This window comes from Vanellus vanellus (genome assembly GCF_965231255.1).
Source record: "Vanellus vanellus genome assembly, chromosome: 1".
Taxonomy (NCBI): domain Eukaryota; kingdom Metazoa; phylum Chordata; class Aves; order Charadriiformes; family Charadriidae; genus Vanellus; species Vanellus vanellus.
The window spans coordinates 90,110,453-90,126,133 of NC_138905.1; the positions used below are offsets into that span (position 1 = coordinate 90,110,453).

Consider the following 15,681-nt stretch of genomic DNA (forward strand, 5'->3'; position numbering starts at 1 on the left):
CTCTCCGCGTGGTTTATATACACGTTACAACATCATTACCATATTAGTGCCTCCTATCTGTATTTGATTGGTTAGTAATTTACATATGATTGCACAATGGAGTTATAGCTATTATGCATGCTCAGGGGAAGGCTCTTCACCTGGGCCAGGGTCATCTTCACCTATGGGTGTGGGTTTTAGTATTATAATGAAGGCAGTTTGGCTCAGGGCACTCAGAATTTTCACTCTTCTGCCAAGTTTCAAAACATGCAGATTAGTAGCATTTTCAGGGTCGGTATGCTCCAGGATGTTTCACTTCAAGAATGATAACAATACTTGCTTTCCCTGATTAGGAGTTCTTTCACTACGGCTTCAAGGATAGAATCCTCGTTATCCGTGAGAACATCTTAGAAGTTCCTCAACTAATTGTCCCTGACAATTGTAAAGAAACATCCCCCAGGCCAACCATCTGGCCAAGGACACAACAAAATGCTTGTATGCAAGACCCTATATGTAAAAGTTCAGCTAATGCCAATGGTTAACAAGCCTAGCTAACTTTAATGCTAACAAAACTGGCTAAATTTGTAGCTATGAGACAACAGCACGACAGTTACTCCAGGTGTGAAACTGCATGAAGTGGGGAAATCATCAGAAATCCTTTCCAGGTGTGACATTTAAGGAAGCGCTTTGGTGTTTGGTGTGGTGTGGTTTGTTTTGTTTTTGGTGGTTGTTGTTGTTGTTTGTTGTTGTTGTTGTTTGGTTGGTTTGTTTTTTACTGTGTAATCCATCATTTAAAATCCAGGTATTTTAAAGCTGACTGTGCAAGGTAAGCCATGAACGGGCCCCCACAAGGCCGCTGGCTGCTGCCCCATCACCAGTGACTTTGTGCCCCCAAATTAATACAGAAATCCGTGACTATGAGGCAGTTCGGATAACCTTTAAGGCTCTCCTCAAGGAGACTGGGCCCAGGCGAGACGGGTGACTATGGAACCGGAGGCTCTCTCCATTCCCCCTACCACCGCGGTGGCCGATGGTCTGAGCGAGGCACCTCCCCCCCCCCCCCCCCGCCTGCTGCGCCTTGGTACGCCCCAAGGGGGCCGCGGTGCACGCTGGGAGCTGGGCGGGCGGCGCGGGGCCGCCGGTGGCTTGGTCGGCAGCGAAGGCCGTTAACCCGCCCCGCTGCCGCCCGTTAACCACAACCCCCCCCCTCCTTCCCCTCACCGGCCCTTCCCCGCCGCTATGGCCCTCAACAAGTCCATGCACGCGCGCAACCGCTACAAGGACAAGCCGCCCGACTTCGCCTACCTGGCGGCCAAGTACCCCGAGTTCCAGCAGCACGTGCAGACCACCCTCACCGGCCGGGTGAGGTAGGCCCCGCCCGGCGGCCGTTGGCGGAGCGGCGGGAAAGGGCGCGTCGTGAGGGAGAGCGGGCGGGGCAGGCCCGGGTGGGGTAGACCGGGTCGCGTCCGGGGGGCTGCGCAGCGGCTCCCGCCGCCTCCTCGGCGCCGTCTGCGCGTCCGCCCCCGGGGTGCGGCGAGAGAGAGGGTGCTGTCACCCATAACCGCTGCTTGTGCCTTTCAGCCTGAATTTCAAGGACCCCGAGGCGGTGAGAGCCCTGACGTGTACCCTCCTGAAGGAGGATTTTGGGCTTACCATCGACATCCCTGTGGAAAGGCTTATTCCTACCGTTCCCTTGAGGCTGAACTACATCCACTGGGTGGAGGATCTCATTGGTCATCAGGATGCTGACAAGCAAGTCCTGAGGCGAGGCATTGACATAGGTACTTGGAAACGCAAAAAGTTGTATTTGTTATTTACTGCCAATGAAACTAGCTGATAAAACTTGTTATGCATCCATAGGGAAACGTGAGGTTTGGGAAACAAAAATCCGAGCTGTGCACCCTGTGGTGAAATGGGCAGTCTGACTCCACTGGTATTTTGTTTCGCTTCTCGGTGGGTAGGATTTCTCTGCACAAACACACAAATGACTGTAGCTGGCAGTTATTTGACTTTTTGTGGCCTTGAGCTCTTTTGCGAGTAGCTTTGTGTGGTATGCAAAAATTATGCTGCCAGTAACACAGGCAAAAATGTCATTCTAAAGGATTTTTTTTTTTATTAAAGATGGTATTCTTCTCAGTCTTCTAACTAGTGAATTATGTTATATTAGCAATCTATTAATTTTGCTTTTGGACATCTACACAGTAGAGTTTGTTAGCTGCATGGCAATATTTTCTAGTGTTCCTTTTAATGAAAGTTATTCTGTGGTTTCAGGTGTATTTGACATGAATGATCTTATTTTTTTAAACTTTGATTTTTTTTTTTCTTTTTGGTGTGAGCTTTTTTTTTTCAATGCAGCTATTTTCATGAGCTACACTGTAAAAGAGGCTTAATTAGCAACTGAGGCAAATACTCTCAGAGCTGTCCTTTAGTTGTAGATGGCCAAAGATTTCCTGATGTTATTGACAACAAAGTATTTTTTAAACTGGACTAAGCATCCATAGATGGATGATGCTGTCTAGTGCACAAGTCTGGGAGCGTTGCGACTTGCTTTGTTTCAGTATCTGGATTATTGGATGATATCTGGACAATATCTGGATTAAGCAGTAGATGAAAGTAAACAATTATTCAGTAGAGATGTGAATTTGTAAGATGTGCACTGATGCATGTAATTTGGTTTTCCTTAGAAATAAAAAAAAAAAAGGCAAACTCTGTAGGAGCGAGAAACTATATTCCACGTAAAGATAATAAAATCGACATTTGGATTCCAAATTTTTGGTGAATTTGTATGAATCATTTAAAAGGCACCTGCGATGGTACATTTGAGTTTAGTTCACATCTTTGGTTTTTGTCAATAGAATCTTCCTTTATGATTTCAGAGGCTTGTTTTTGAACATTGTGCTGAAGTAAACCCATAATGAAATTGAGAGAAGCTGGAATTTCTAACTTGTGTTTTAATGCTTGACATTAAAGTTTTAAAGTTACTGACTTCGAAGTGTGGGTTCAGTAATCTCAGTTACCATAACAGTTTTTTCATTACTGTTTTCTTGGTGTTTGCTAGCATGATTTTTTTAATGGAATTTTTGATCTCTTGAAATTTACTGACTTGTATTTGTAGCTGTATTTGTGATGGATACAATGTTATGTCATCACGTGGTGTGTGCACAGCTGCTTTCCTTTCATAACTTCTAAACTTGTTAGCCAGTCTCTACGCATTTGATATTAGGTTACATTTTTGAAAATAGTTTGTATGAACTTCATCACAGTAGGTGGCTAGGTAGAAGAGAGAACTCTTTTAAGTCCTCCAAATATTGAGAAGTCTTCAGTTTGGGTTTGCAGTGAGCATTGGTATTTCAACTCTGGCAAAGCAGAGTTCCTCATCCAAGAGGAGTGTTACAGGTGTGCTGGAAATAACTGCATGCTTTTGTGTACTGACAGACATTGTTATTTATGTTTAAAGAAGTCAGTATAACAGTAGACTCAATATATCTCTGATTTCAAGTTTTGTAGTGGTGAGATATCTTTCCCTTCTCTTGTATCCATTCTCTTTAATCCTAAATTTGACTGTCATTGGTAATTTGATCACCAGATACGCCAGATAATTATAAGGAATTACTTTGTGCTAGCATATACTTCTCTTTGTTACCAACTTTTTATCTGTCTGGCTATCTTTTTAAATACCTTAATTGGCACCTCTGTTTCTTTGATTGTTTTGGGCATTAGGGAAAGACAGTCTGATGAAATAGAAATGTTTGGGGTTTTTTTTTGTCATTGCTGTATGCATCAAAGTAAATTATTTGTGGTAAATAGTAGAAAAATGAAGAAGAAAAATGTATTTGTGATGTCTTTTTTTTTTATTTTTTTAGTAAAACTAGAATATACTTGGCTTTCACTATATAAATTAATCACTGTCATAGAGAAAAAAATAGCTTAGAAAGTTGATAATTTATTAGAAAATTTATTCCAGAGTATTAAATTATTTATTTTATTCAAAAGTGCGTATTTTACATTGCTGTATTTCAAATTAAGAAAATAAAGTTCACTAAAGAACTGAGTAGTAGATGATTAGTAATCAACATTGTCTTGAAATTAGTGCTCTCTGTTGTAAAAAGTGCATGGTTAACAGCCGCATTTAACACCAGAGACTTGTTTTGCCTTTCTCATGATTTTTCACTTCTGCAGGGACTGGGGCATCTTGCATATACCCATTACTTGGAGCAACTTTGAATGGCTGGTATTTTCTTGCAACAGAAGTGGATGATATGTGCTTCAATTATGCCAAGAAGAATGTGGAACAGAATAACTTGTCTGATCTTATAAAAGGTACGATATAAGAAGGTATTCAGTAGCATACAAATGTTGTGATGTATTTTTGCCACGTTCAGTGGCATATCAGAATCTGTATACCTGCCAAATACATGTTCAATTGTTCTTACTGAGCCAGAATGTTTACTAAGGTCTATGTATCATGACATACTAAGGTATGTCATCTCCAAACACGTTGAGGAACAGGAAGTTATTGGAAGTGGTCAACATGGATTTACCAAGGGTAAATCATGCTTGACCAATCTGATAGCTTTCTATGATGTTATAACTGGTTGGCTGGATGAGGGGAGAGTCGTAGATGTCATCTACCTTGACTTCAGCTAGGCTTTTGACACTGTCTCCCATAACATCCTTATTAGGAAGCTGAGGAAGTATGGGCTAGATGAGGTGACAGCGAGGTGGATTGAGAGTTGGCTGCGGGACAGAACTCAGAGGGTTGTGATCAGCGGCACAGAGTCTAGTTGGAGGCTTGTAACCAGTGGTGTCCCTCATGGGTCAATACTTGTTCCAATCTTGTTTAATGTATTCATTAATGACCTGGATGAGGGGACAGAGTGTATCCTCAGCAAGTCTGCTGATGATACCAAACTGGGTGGGGTGGCTGACACCCCAGAGGGCCGTGCTGCCATCCAGCGTGACCTGGACAGGCTGTAGAGCTGGGCAGAGAAGAACCTAATGAGGTTCAACAAAAGCAAGTGCAAGGTCCTGCACCTGGGGAGGAAGAATGCAAAGCACCAGTATAGGTTAGGGGAGGACCTGCTGGGAAGTAGCTCTGAGGAGAAGGATCTGGGGGTCCTAGTAGACAGTAAATTATCCATGACCCAGCAATGTGCCCTTGTTGCCAGAAAGGCCAATGGAATCCTGGGCTGCATAGGGAAGAGTGTGGCCAGTAGGTCGAAGGAGGTCATTCTCCCCCTCTACTCTGCACTGGTGAGGCCACAACTGGAATACTGTGTCCAGTTTTGGGCTCCCCGGTTCAAGAGGGACAGGGAACTGCTGGAGTGAGTCCAGCGAAAGGCAACTAAGATGATTAAGGGATTGGAGCATCTCCCTTATGAGGAAAGGCTGAGAGAGCTGGGACTCTTTAGCCTGGAGAAGAGAAGGCTGAGGGGAGACCTTATTAATGCTTACAAGTATCTAAAGGGTGGGTTGAAGGAGGATGGAGCCAGGTTCTTTTCAGTGGTTCCCCAGTGACAGGACGAGGGGTAATGGGCACAAGTTAGAACATAGGAAGTTCCGTTCAAATACATGGAAAAAATTCTTTACGGTGACGGTGACAGAGCACTGGCACAGGCTGCCCAAGGAGGTTGTGGAGTCCCCTTCCCTGGAGATTTTCAAGACCTGCCTGGATGCAGTCCTGAGTAATGTGCTCTAGGCAATCCTGCTTTAGCAGGGGAGTTGGACTAGATGATCTCTGGAGGTCCCTTCCAACTCTGAAACTCCATGATTCCATATGCTTAAGCCAGGAAGTCACAGCTTGTCTAGAATGGGATGTATAGATAGAAAACTATTCATCCTTAACAAAAATCTGAAAGTTAAACTTCACCCTGGGGTGTTTACCTCTCTCCAAACTTTTTTTGTCTGTTACTGAAGTATTTCTTAGAGTTCATGCTGTTTCTACTGCTAGGAGACCTGGAGTGCTCCCCTCGGATAATTGGCGTAACACTGCTACATACATGTGTCTTGTACTGAGAGAGTCTTTCATCCTTATTTCTCAATTGGGTCCTAACAGTGTCTCTCTGTGGTAGTAGCAGTATGCCAGGCTTGACCTTGGAAAATTTTCTGTGGGAACTCAGTATACTAAGAAGCAGGTCCACTATTTAGCTCTGAAATAAAAACTTTACTGCTGCTGGATGTTGGAAATATCCTTTTTACCAAAATGTTGTTGTCTTGGACTGTCCTCTGTCAGTCTTGAAGATCTAGAACTTCATGTGGAGAACAATGACAGTTTTCTGTTACTGCTGCCATCATAGGATTTTTAGTGGTGTGGTGGGTTTCACTATATTGGAAAAACCTCTGGCAAGGAAAATGCCTTATGTGAAGGTGTAGTGCCCAAGGTGATAAGCTGGAGTAAATGACTGATTGCTGGTGGCCAGAGCCATGGGCAAGGGAGTACGACTGGTGGTACACGTAGCCAGATGCTGCCTGGTAATGATCCACCCTGCCACTTTCTAACTCCAGGGCCTGAATTGTTTAGCTAGAGCTGAGTGTGCTACTGTAGCTGGTAACTTGTTTAGCAAGGCATTTTGGAGTCAGGTTAGAAATCTTTCTATACCGTTGTTTGTTTTGTTTTGGGGTTTTTGTTTGTTGGGCTTTTTTTTTTTGTAAAGCAACCCACGATTTTTGTCATGTTCTAAGTGTCTGTCTTGAAATTTTTGCTGAACAGCTTCATTTGGAGATCATGTTGTAATATAGCCTTTGTTCTTCTAATTTCAATGAATACTGCTGTTTTTACTATCACTGAACTATTTTTAATGTGGTGATGATTTACTGATTGCATTATAGCTGCTTTTTTCCCCAGAGGACGAAAAAGTAATATTTTTTTGGCTGAAAGTGAAACACTGCTTGCAGTAACTTTCTTACAAAGGGAATCTCTCCTATATGTGCAAAACAGAAACTTGATAAACCTGGGGATTGAATGTAAGCGCTGAAAAAAAATTACGTGGTATTCCAAGTTGTTTATCTGCTTTACTGGAATGGCATGATGGTCAGAATTTGTCTGCTGGTATTTAAAAAAAAATCAATACCCTATGTGTAATGGTAGGATAAGAGATTTTCAACAACTTGGACTCTGGAAGTTTTCAGCCTACTTGCAAGGTAATTTAGGCTTGCTCTGCATCATGATTATTACATTGTTTGCTTCCTGTTTTTTTTATTTGCTTTATTATTTCCAAAGAAAATCCAATACTGCCAATTAAAGCTATGTCAATAAAGCTAGCTAAGTAGGTGGAATGTGGTATTTTTTTTATGGCATCTTCTAAAACTTTCTAGTAACTTTACAGTAATATGTACAATCGACCATGTGTTACTGCTCAGATTAACATAATCTTTTTGCAGACTTCTGCTCATCTTAGACCCGTTGTCTGCTTTCTCTACTATAAAAACTAATTTTATGTGTTTTCTTTTCTTTTTCCTTTTTTTTTTCTACTCTTCCTTAAAATTGAAAAGGGTATTGCTGACAAGAAAGGCAGTGAAATACTCTAACCATGGGCTGCATATTTCAGAGCATTTGTATAAGTAAATGCCTCCTGTGTGCAACAGCAACTGCTATGTTACGCCTCAGTGCCAAAAGTATGCACTGAGCAGATTCTGGAGAAATGTAGTGATTTCTTGGAAGACTGTAACCTGAAAACCATCAGTCCAATGGATGTAATGTCTGGCCGAAGGACTTTTGGCTTTGACTGTGATGTGTAATTGTGACTAGTAATTTGTATTTAGTAATTTCTAATTAGTAATTACCAATTTCATTAGTTTACGATTTTTAATGTTGCAAGGGAAGCAAGGGAACAGATATCTGCAGATATAAGGAAGCATCACACTTTAATGTCAACAATTTTAAGTGGGAATAACTTAATATAAGGAGAAGTGCTAAGTGTTTAATTTATAAATTTAGGATTATAAAACAGGGAACAATGTGTTGATATATTTTAGAATGAACTACTCTTCTATTCTCATAGGATTTAAAATGTGTTTATCTCTTGACTATAAACTTCTGTACTGTGAAATATTTGTGAGTTACAGAACGGCAGCTTTAAAGTTAGTGGATGTTCTAGGTGTTATTTTTGCAGTATATAACCTGAACTTAGGGTCGCTGGCAATTACTGAACAATTTTGTATTCTTGGGTTGATGATAAACTAGTAGTAAATGTTAGGAAGAGAGACATGCCTTCTGCCTCTTCTGCTCTATATGCAGCATCCGTAAGTTGCAGGACTGGTAAATTCCGCAAGAACTTCTGCTTGTAATAATGCTTTAATTGGACCTCATGCATATTTAAATTCCTGCTCCTTGGGCTAGAGTTCCTGTGGTCTTCAGAAGATGTGTGACAGGACCTGACCACAATTTCCGAGGGAATTATATAGCCTTTGGGGAAAGGCAGTGGAGATCTATGTGGGATGTTTGCCTTCATCCTTGTGATGAGTAATAATAAGTTGGTGGACTGTAGTAAGTAGAAGATTTCTCCAGAAAGGAACTGTAATCTTTTTCTTTTGTTGTGATTTTTCAAAATCATATAAGACTACAGTTCCTGTGCAAGGTGTGTAGTTTTGCTAACACAGTAATTGTGTTTTATTATAAGATTAGATGTAAAGCTAGTCTTGGTGCTGTATAGCTTCAGTGAAGGTAGCTTAACCTTAGTCTTTCTCTTTCTTAGCTTTACACTCTAGAAAGACTAAACAGTACGTTTTCTTGAGTACCATTGTAGAATTCCGTATTTAAAAAAAAATAATTGTTTAGACTAGGATTTCTTTATCTTTGAGGAGCCTGTGGGGTAATTAACTGACACTTGTGTTAATTTTTGGAAGGGCTTAAAGTGTATTTGTAGTTGCATCAGAGAACTCGGTATCAAGCAGTTCCTATTGTTTAAAACTGACTCATTTAATTCTACTACTGTGTATTCTGTGTATAAACATATAAGCTGTTTGTATACTAATCTTTAAACCTGAAGTCTTTATTTGCATGCTGATATTTGTTATATTTTTTTGTAGAAAATATTTTTTAGAAAGTACAGTTTTTATTTGTATTGTTTCAAGAAACACCGAAACATAAATGGCATGCCAGATAAAACATGAAGTTTCTTACTGACCAAATTCCTGTTTTCTATTAGTGGTTAAGGTACCACAGAAGACTCTTCTAATGGATGCACTGAAAGAAGAATCTGAGATAATTTATGATTTCTGTATGTGCAACCCCCCCTTTTTTGCCAACCAATTGGAAGCAAAGGTAAGTTAAACTAAATGTTGCATGTACTTCAGTGTTCAGTGAGTGGGAGGGTAGCAACAACTTACCCTCTTCCCTTAGGGAAGGTTGAGCGGAAAATCACAAATCATGATGAAACAGCATTTAAGTCTTCTCCTACCCGCCTCCCCCCTCTGCCCCAAAGGAGTTTTGAAAAACTTAACTGTTACCCTTCCTAAAGTGGAAGATGATCTGTAGAATTTTTCACAAGTTCTTACTGTCTTACAGAATGAGTTTGGAAAGTAGACAGCTAGTAAACTGAAATTAAGTGCCTGTTGCATAACAGTGGTACAGAGGAATTAGTTTCTGGCATCATGCCTGTCTGTATTTTCGTTTCCTTAGTGATTTAAGCGATATACAGTTCGGAACAGTTCTTGCAATACCCACTGAGTATAGTCAGAACCTTAACTCTATAATACAGAGCAGTAGAAAAAAGATTTAAGTGTTGAAATTAAACACTACAGATTGTAATGATGTAGATGCATGTAACCAGCATGTCTTGCATGTATTGGAATCAAATATTTCATATTAGTGGGATACTCATGTCTGACAAATAACTTACCTAGGTTTGAGATTGTAGGGAGTTCCACTCAGTTGTGCTTATTTTGAATGTATCTTTGTCAGTTATCCATGGTTCTGATGGGGGAAGGATAACTAGAGGTGGTGATGCTTACAACCCACTAAAGATAGAGGGAGAAAGCAGTGTACAAAGCAGCCTAACATTTCATTAAATGTTAATCTCAAATGTTCTTTTTTATCCAGGGAGTAAATTCTCGAAATCCACGGCGTCCGCCTCCCAGTTCTGTAAATACAGGAGGGATCACAGAAATCATGGCTGAAGGGGGAGAACTAGAATTTGTCAAAAGAATTATTCATGATAGCCTACAACTCAAAAAGAGGTTACGGTAAGTGCTTTGTTCTAGTTAAAAAAATACCCCACCTTTTATCTGCTGCTTTGGCAGAAATCATATGAAAATGATATTTTAAGTAAGGAGTGTAGCTGTGGTCCAGTGGTATTGCTTTGATTTGTTTAATGATACATACACATCACTAATCAGACTCAGTTTATGTAAAATTAGTTGTTCCTAAGCATCAAACAATTACAATTCATCATTGGAGGTATTTAAAGGCAGAAGGCAAAAAAAAGCCTGCATGAATGACGCTTGTAGCTTGCAGCTAAATTAGGACACATACTTGCCAAAGACAGTCAGGGTTGATTCTTAAGGGCTTCTGGGATGGAGGGGGATTTATGACATTGCCTAGTTATCTGTTCATTACCTAAAAGTTTATGTCTTTTCCTGGCTGAATTTTGGTAACTTGCAGCTTTGCCTACTAAAGGGCACTGTTGTACTGAATGCTGTCTGGGGTGAACATAGGCCACAATAAAAATCATAGCAAGACCTTTTGAACAAGATGAACAGATGGCACATCTTCAGTTTTCTGACTAACTGACTTTTGCTCCCTCAGACCTGTACAGCTGCCTTTTGTATATTAAAGAAGTGTTTTGCTTTTGTTTTGTTTAGACCCTTCTAGGCAGAGCATTACATTAGAACTTCATCTGTCTAATACCAAAATATTTCTTTAGAATGTTTGTTTTCTAGTAATGGGCCTGAAAAAATGAAGATCATACTCAGTTTTTGGAAAAAACGACAAAGGAAAACTGCATTTGGGTCTGTTAGAAGCACTTCTATCTTGTAGTGCTTTGAAGAAAAAAAGTTGAAACTGTTTGCAGAGGTTGCAGTTTTGCAAACCTTGAAACATCGTGGGGTTTTTTTTGTTGTTTTGTTTGGGTTTTTTTGAATGACCTTCCTCTCTCTGTCACCCTCCAAATCTTATAAAATATAAAAAGGGGATTGATAGTGTGGCAGAGTGATGTTCAGATACGGTTGCAAGCCGGAAGAATTAAACTTCTGAGACTTTTTAGCAATCTTGTTTGTGCTACTGAGGACACTGGAAAATGACTGCTGTTCCTGTCAAAGTTTGTAGGCAGAATGTTACTTTAGGCTACTTGATGTAGACAAGCTTTTAGCTATATATACTGTTATTCATGTGTAAAATTTAGTGGTTTTTCAAAAGCGGGAAAATAAATTTCTTTCCTTTTTTCCTCTCCTGATGGTTTCCTTGTGAAATATGGATTAGGTCATGGAAACCTGGATAACGAGTTACAAATGAGCAGAAGTGGTAGTCAGTAGGTCTGTTTCTGGGACACAAATGCTTGTCAATAGGTGAATATTCCTTTTCATTCTGATTCATTCTCCAAAGAAAGTGGAGAAATTGAAAAAAAATATTGTAAAGGGTAACATCTTCCACATAACTAAAGTCTCTATTTGAAACGGGATTTGTGGTTGTTTAGGCACTCTTTAAATAACAGACTTAATGAATTTTCTGAAAACTCAAAAAGCTTCTCCTGTCCTCTGTCTGGGCTTTCCATTCCAATTCATGCTGTACTATGTCCTAGTGTCTATTTAAGAGTGCTATTATTTTGTTGTTGTTTTGTTTCTAAGTCTCCTATTGTTCTTGCAGGTTTCTGATCTAAGTAGTTCTTTCTGGTAGTTGCCCTTTTCAGTTGATCTGCATTTGTAAAAGGCTTTATTAATGTGTTGTTTGCAGATGGTACAGTTGCATGTTGGGGAAGAAATGCAGTTTAGCACCACTGAAAGAGGAACTTCGAATCCAGGGGGTGAGTCTGTATGTAGTCCAGGTATATCCTGTATATGTTTGACACAATATATGCTCCAATGCACGTGGATAATTATTATTGAATTAATTTACTGAGGTTTTTATTTACAAGAAGAAACTGCAATTCCTGGTTAGGGAATAACTCAAAGCAGCTGAGGTTTAATTATTGTAGATTCCAAGCTGATAGATAGGTAGCACAGATTGTCTCCAGATTTTTCTTTATCATGTGTAGAAGCATGTCTTAGTCCATTCTCCTTTAAAATAGCTCTAACAGGGCTATTGTAAAAAAAAAAAAAAAAAAAAAAAAAAAGTTCTTGCTCTCTTTCCTCTTAGCTAACAAGAAATCTAGCAATTTTGTGGATAAAAGAAATTGTAACGTTATTTAAAGGGCAGCAATTTTTGTGTTACTATCTCATGCAAGGAGGCTGTGCAAAGGACTTTATGGCTTTCTGGAGGAAGCATAATCTCCTCTAATTTCCATACAAAGAAAGGGATTGTGAGATGTGCCCTTGTATTTGGTGGAGAAGCGAAGGAAAGAGAATGCATGGTGAAACCAATTCCCAGAAAGATGAACTACAGGCCATAGGGAATCCTTAAACTCTACGCCAAAAACAGACTCTGAGCCAGGCACCAAGTTTCAAGAATCTGACTCTATTCCCTATCCTTGAACTGTTGTACCTCAGTCTTAGTAAAGTGAGAGAAATCCTTGCAAACCTTGCATAGAAAAGCTAAGTTTTTCTTTTGTATTTTTCTTGAAATTACCAATTTCATTTTGTTCAGGTTTGTAATCTTTGTTGTAATAGAGGTGGGAATATTTTCATTGTAACCAAGCACAGGCTGTGTTGTGGTGTAGGTTAGGATGCAGCATAAATGTTCCAAAAAGTCCACTCATTGATCAAAGTTGTCTTGACATTTGCTGTGTTTATTGGAAATTTGTATAGCATTAAGAATCCAAAGGCAGGAAAAGTTCTAGGATAGAGACACCTTTCCATCTCTCTTTTTGAAGGCGTTTTTCAAAAGTAAGATTACTTTTTTCCCGTGCAGACCTGTGTCTTATGCTCTGGAGGTGATAATTCAGAGTGAACTGGGATGGTTGATATTTATCCTTGCTAGTATTTAGCACATTATCCATACTATACATAAATGCCTTACAGCATCCATGTATAGAAAAGACTACTTAACACTAGCATTGGATCCGAGTTTTATATTTAAAGGCAGTGTTAGTTCAGACTTGATTTTTTGGGGGCAAAGATAGAGAAGTGTTTCACAGCGCATTTCTACCATCTGTAGACAGCGAGTGAGTGTCTTGGCTTCCCAGCCCTTCATTGCCTTTGTTCTGTGCTCCTTTGTTACAGCAATAGGTTCAGTATTCAAATGCAGAACAGGAGCAGGTTCTGAACAAGGAGAAAGGATGTGCTTTTTGCAGAATCAGAATGCAGATGTGTGCTGTAGGTGTGCTGGATTGCTGCACAAAAAGGGTTATGTTGTATGTTGCTGAACTTGAAGCTCTGGAAGGGCATAGAGATGGCATGGCAGAGATGGGAAATCCTGGGCACTGACCAGCTTCAAGTGGCACTGACATCCATGAGCCACGTCAGAAAGAATCTCCATTTATAATTTTTTTTCTTAATTTGAAAATGTGTGCAGTAAACCAATGTTGTTTATTAATATAAAATGAAGTTTTGTGTTGCTTCTTTGCATAGGTTACTAAAGTTACTCATACTGAATTCTGTCAAGGACGCACCATGAGATGGGCACTAGCATGGAGTTTCTATGATGATGTACAAGTACCTGTAAGTAGCTTAATTTTGGTTTGCTTGTGATTGTCTGTGCCTCTTATTTGAGGAAGGGCCTGATGAGCTATAACTGCTATGAAACAAACTGTTCTTCACACTGGAATGTTGGATGAGCTGGGCTGTATGGACCGTGGGATTTTGTAAATGGCTGCTAGTCTGTTAGCAGTAGTTACATGCACGTCATAAATGACCTATGTTTAGGGAGGAAAAAAGAAGCCTGTGCAGGAACTTCCTGTGGGTTTCAGTGAAAGTAAGGGTTGCTTGTAACATACTTCAAATAGCAATTTAGTATTAAAAATATGCTAAGTTTCTGGCTAGATTTGAACTTTGTTTCCCTCTGAGATCTTGGTTTTAACTTACCCTATAAATTCATAGGAATATAGAATGGTTTAGGTTGGAAAGGACCTTGAAGATCATTGAGTTCCAACCTCCCTGCCATAGGCAGGGACACCTCCCACTAGACCAGGTTGCCCAAGGCCACATCCAGCCTGGCCTTGAACACCTCCAGGGATGGGGCCTCAACAACCTCTCTGGGCAACCTGTTCCAGTGCCTCACCACCCTCAAAGTGAAAAACTTCTTCCTAAGGCTCATGTTGACCTTCTTATCAATCTGCTCCCCCAGGTCCTTCTCCTCAGGGCTGCTCTCCAGCCATTCCCCACTGAGCCTGTATTTGTGCTTGGGATTGCCCTGACCCAGATGTAGGACCCTGCACTTGGCCTTGTTGAACTGCATGAGGTTGGCTTGGGCCCACTTCTCCAGCCTGTCCAGGTCCCTCTGGATGGCTTCCCTCCCCTCCAGCGTGTCTACCTCACCAAAAAGCTTGGTATCATCAGCAAACTTGCTGAGGGTGCGCTCGACCCCACTGTCCATGTCTCTGACAAAGCTGTTGAACAGTACAGGTCCCAGTACTGACCCCTGAGGACCGCCACTCATCACTGGTCTCCACTTGGACATCAAGCCGTTGACTGCAACTCTTTGAGTGCAACCGTCCAGCCAGTTCTTTATCCACCAAGTCGTGCACTTGTTGAATCCATGTCTCTTCAATTTAGAGACCAGGATATTGTGTGGGACAGTGTCAAATGCTTTGCACAAGTCCAAGTAGATGACATCTGTTGGTCTTCCCTTGTCCACTGCCTCTGTAACCCCTTTGTAGAAGGTCACCAAATTTGTCAGGCATGACGAATTCTGTTACCAAATAGACATGAACATGTCTAGCTCAGTCTTGCCTACATGCATGTAAGTGGAGCTTATTCACCTTAGGTAATGTGAGCCAGTTGCTTTTTGGATCCAGATGTACGTGTACTGTAAGATAGGTATAGACAATAACGAACCTTATCAGAGATGCAAGTAAACTTTCAGTGAACTTGATCAAAATGTGGGTATTATCACTTGACCTCTATTCCCAAGAGCAGCTGCACTTTCTCAGCTCACAGGGAGCTAATAGTGGGAAGGAACCAATGAAGCTCTTTGCCTAATATATGAAGATAAACTCCCTCTGTCCATCAGGCTAGCATGAAGTGCTTGATCCTCTTAGCTGTTTTAATCTAAAACACTTTGGAGTTTGAAGTGAAACACAGGCTATTTCAATGACAGTTTAGTGGCTTACATTACACTCTTAATCCCCATGCCTTCTGAGTACAAGTCATCCCACTAATACTGCATAGCTTTGTAATTTTTTTTTTCTTTCTTCTTCTAGTCACCTCCCTCTAAAAGAAGAAAATTGGAAAAACCCCGAAAACCAATTACATTTATGGTCTTGGCTTCTACAGTGAAGAGTTATCCATCAAAGCTGCAGCTATGGGATGGGATGCTGTAGAAGCTATTGCTGTGGTTAGAGCCTGGGTAGAGAAGATTCTTACAGATCTGAAGGTATGGTATTAAGTTAAAACAACATCCTACTTGAAAGCATAACTGTGAGAGGATAGCATGAAGTTCTGCTGTTTTCTGCA

The 15,681-nt window shown here is 40.5% G+C and overlaps 1 protein-coding gene across 1 annotated transcript in view; it reads left to right on the forward strand.

Annotated features, from left to right (window-relative positions):
- Positions 1 to 1,218: 1,218 nt before the first annotated feature.
- The window catches only part of METTL16 (methyltransferase 16, RNA N6-adenosine), a gene marked incomplete at both ends in the record, with an annotated part of 16,010 nt that continues 1,547 nt past the window's right edge, over positions 1,219 to 15,681 (forward strand). Inside the window, 9 exon segments of the mRNA XM_082485997.1 lie at positions 1,219 to 1,346; positions 1,561 to 1,760; positions 4,159 to 4,299; positions 9,126 to 9,241; positions 10,019 to 10,161; positions 11,867 to 11,936; positions 13,639 to 13,728; positions 15,429 to 15,495; positions 15,498 to 15,601. Coding sequence (XP_082342123.1) covers positions 1,219 to 1,346; positions 1,561 to 1,760; positions 4,159 to 4,299; positions 9,126 to 9,241; positions 10,019 to 10,161; positions 11,867 to 11,936; positions 13,639 to 13,728; positions 15,429 to 15,495; positions 15,498 to 15,601 — 1,059 coding nt within the window.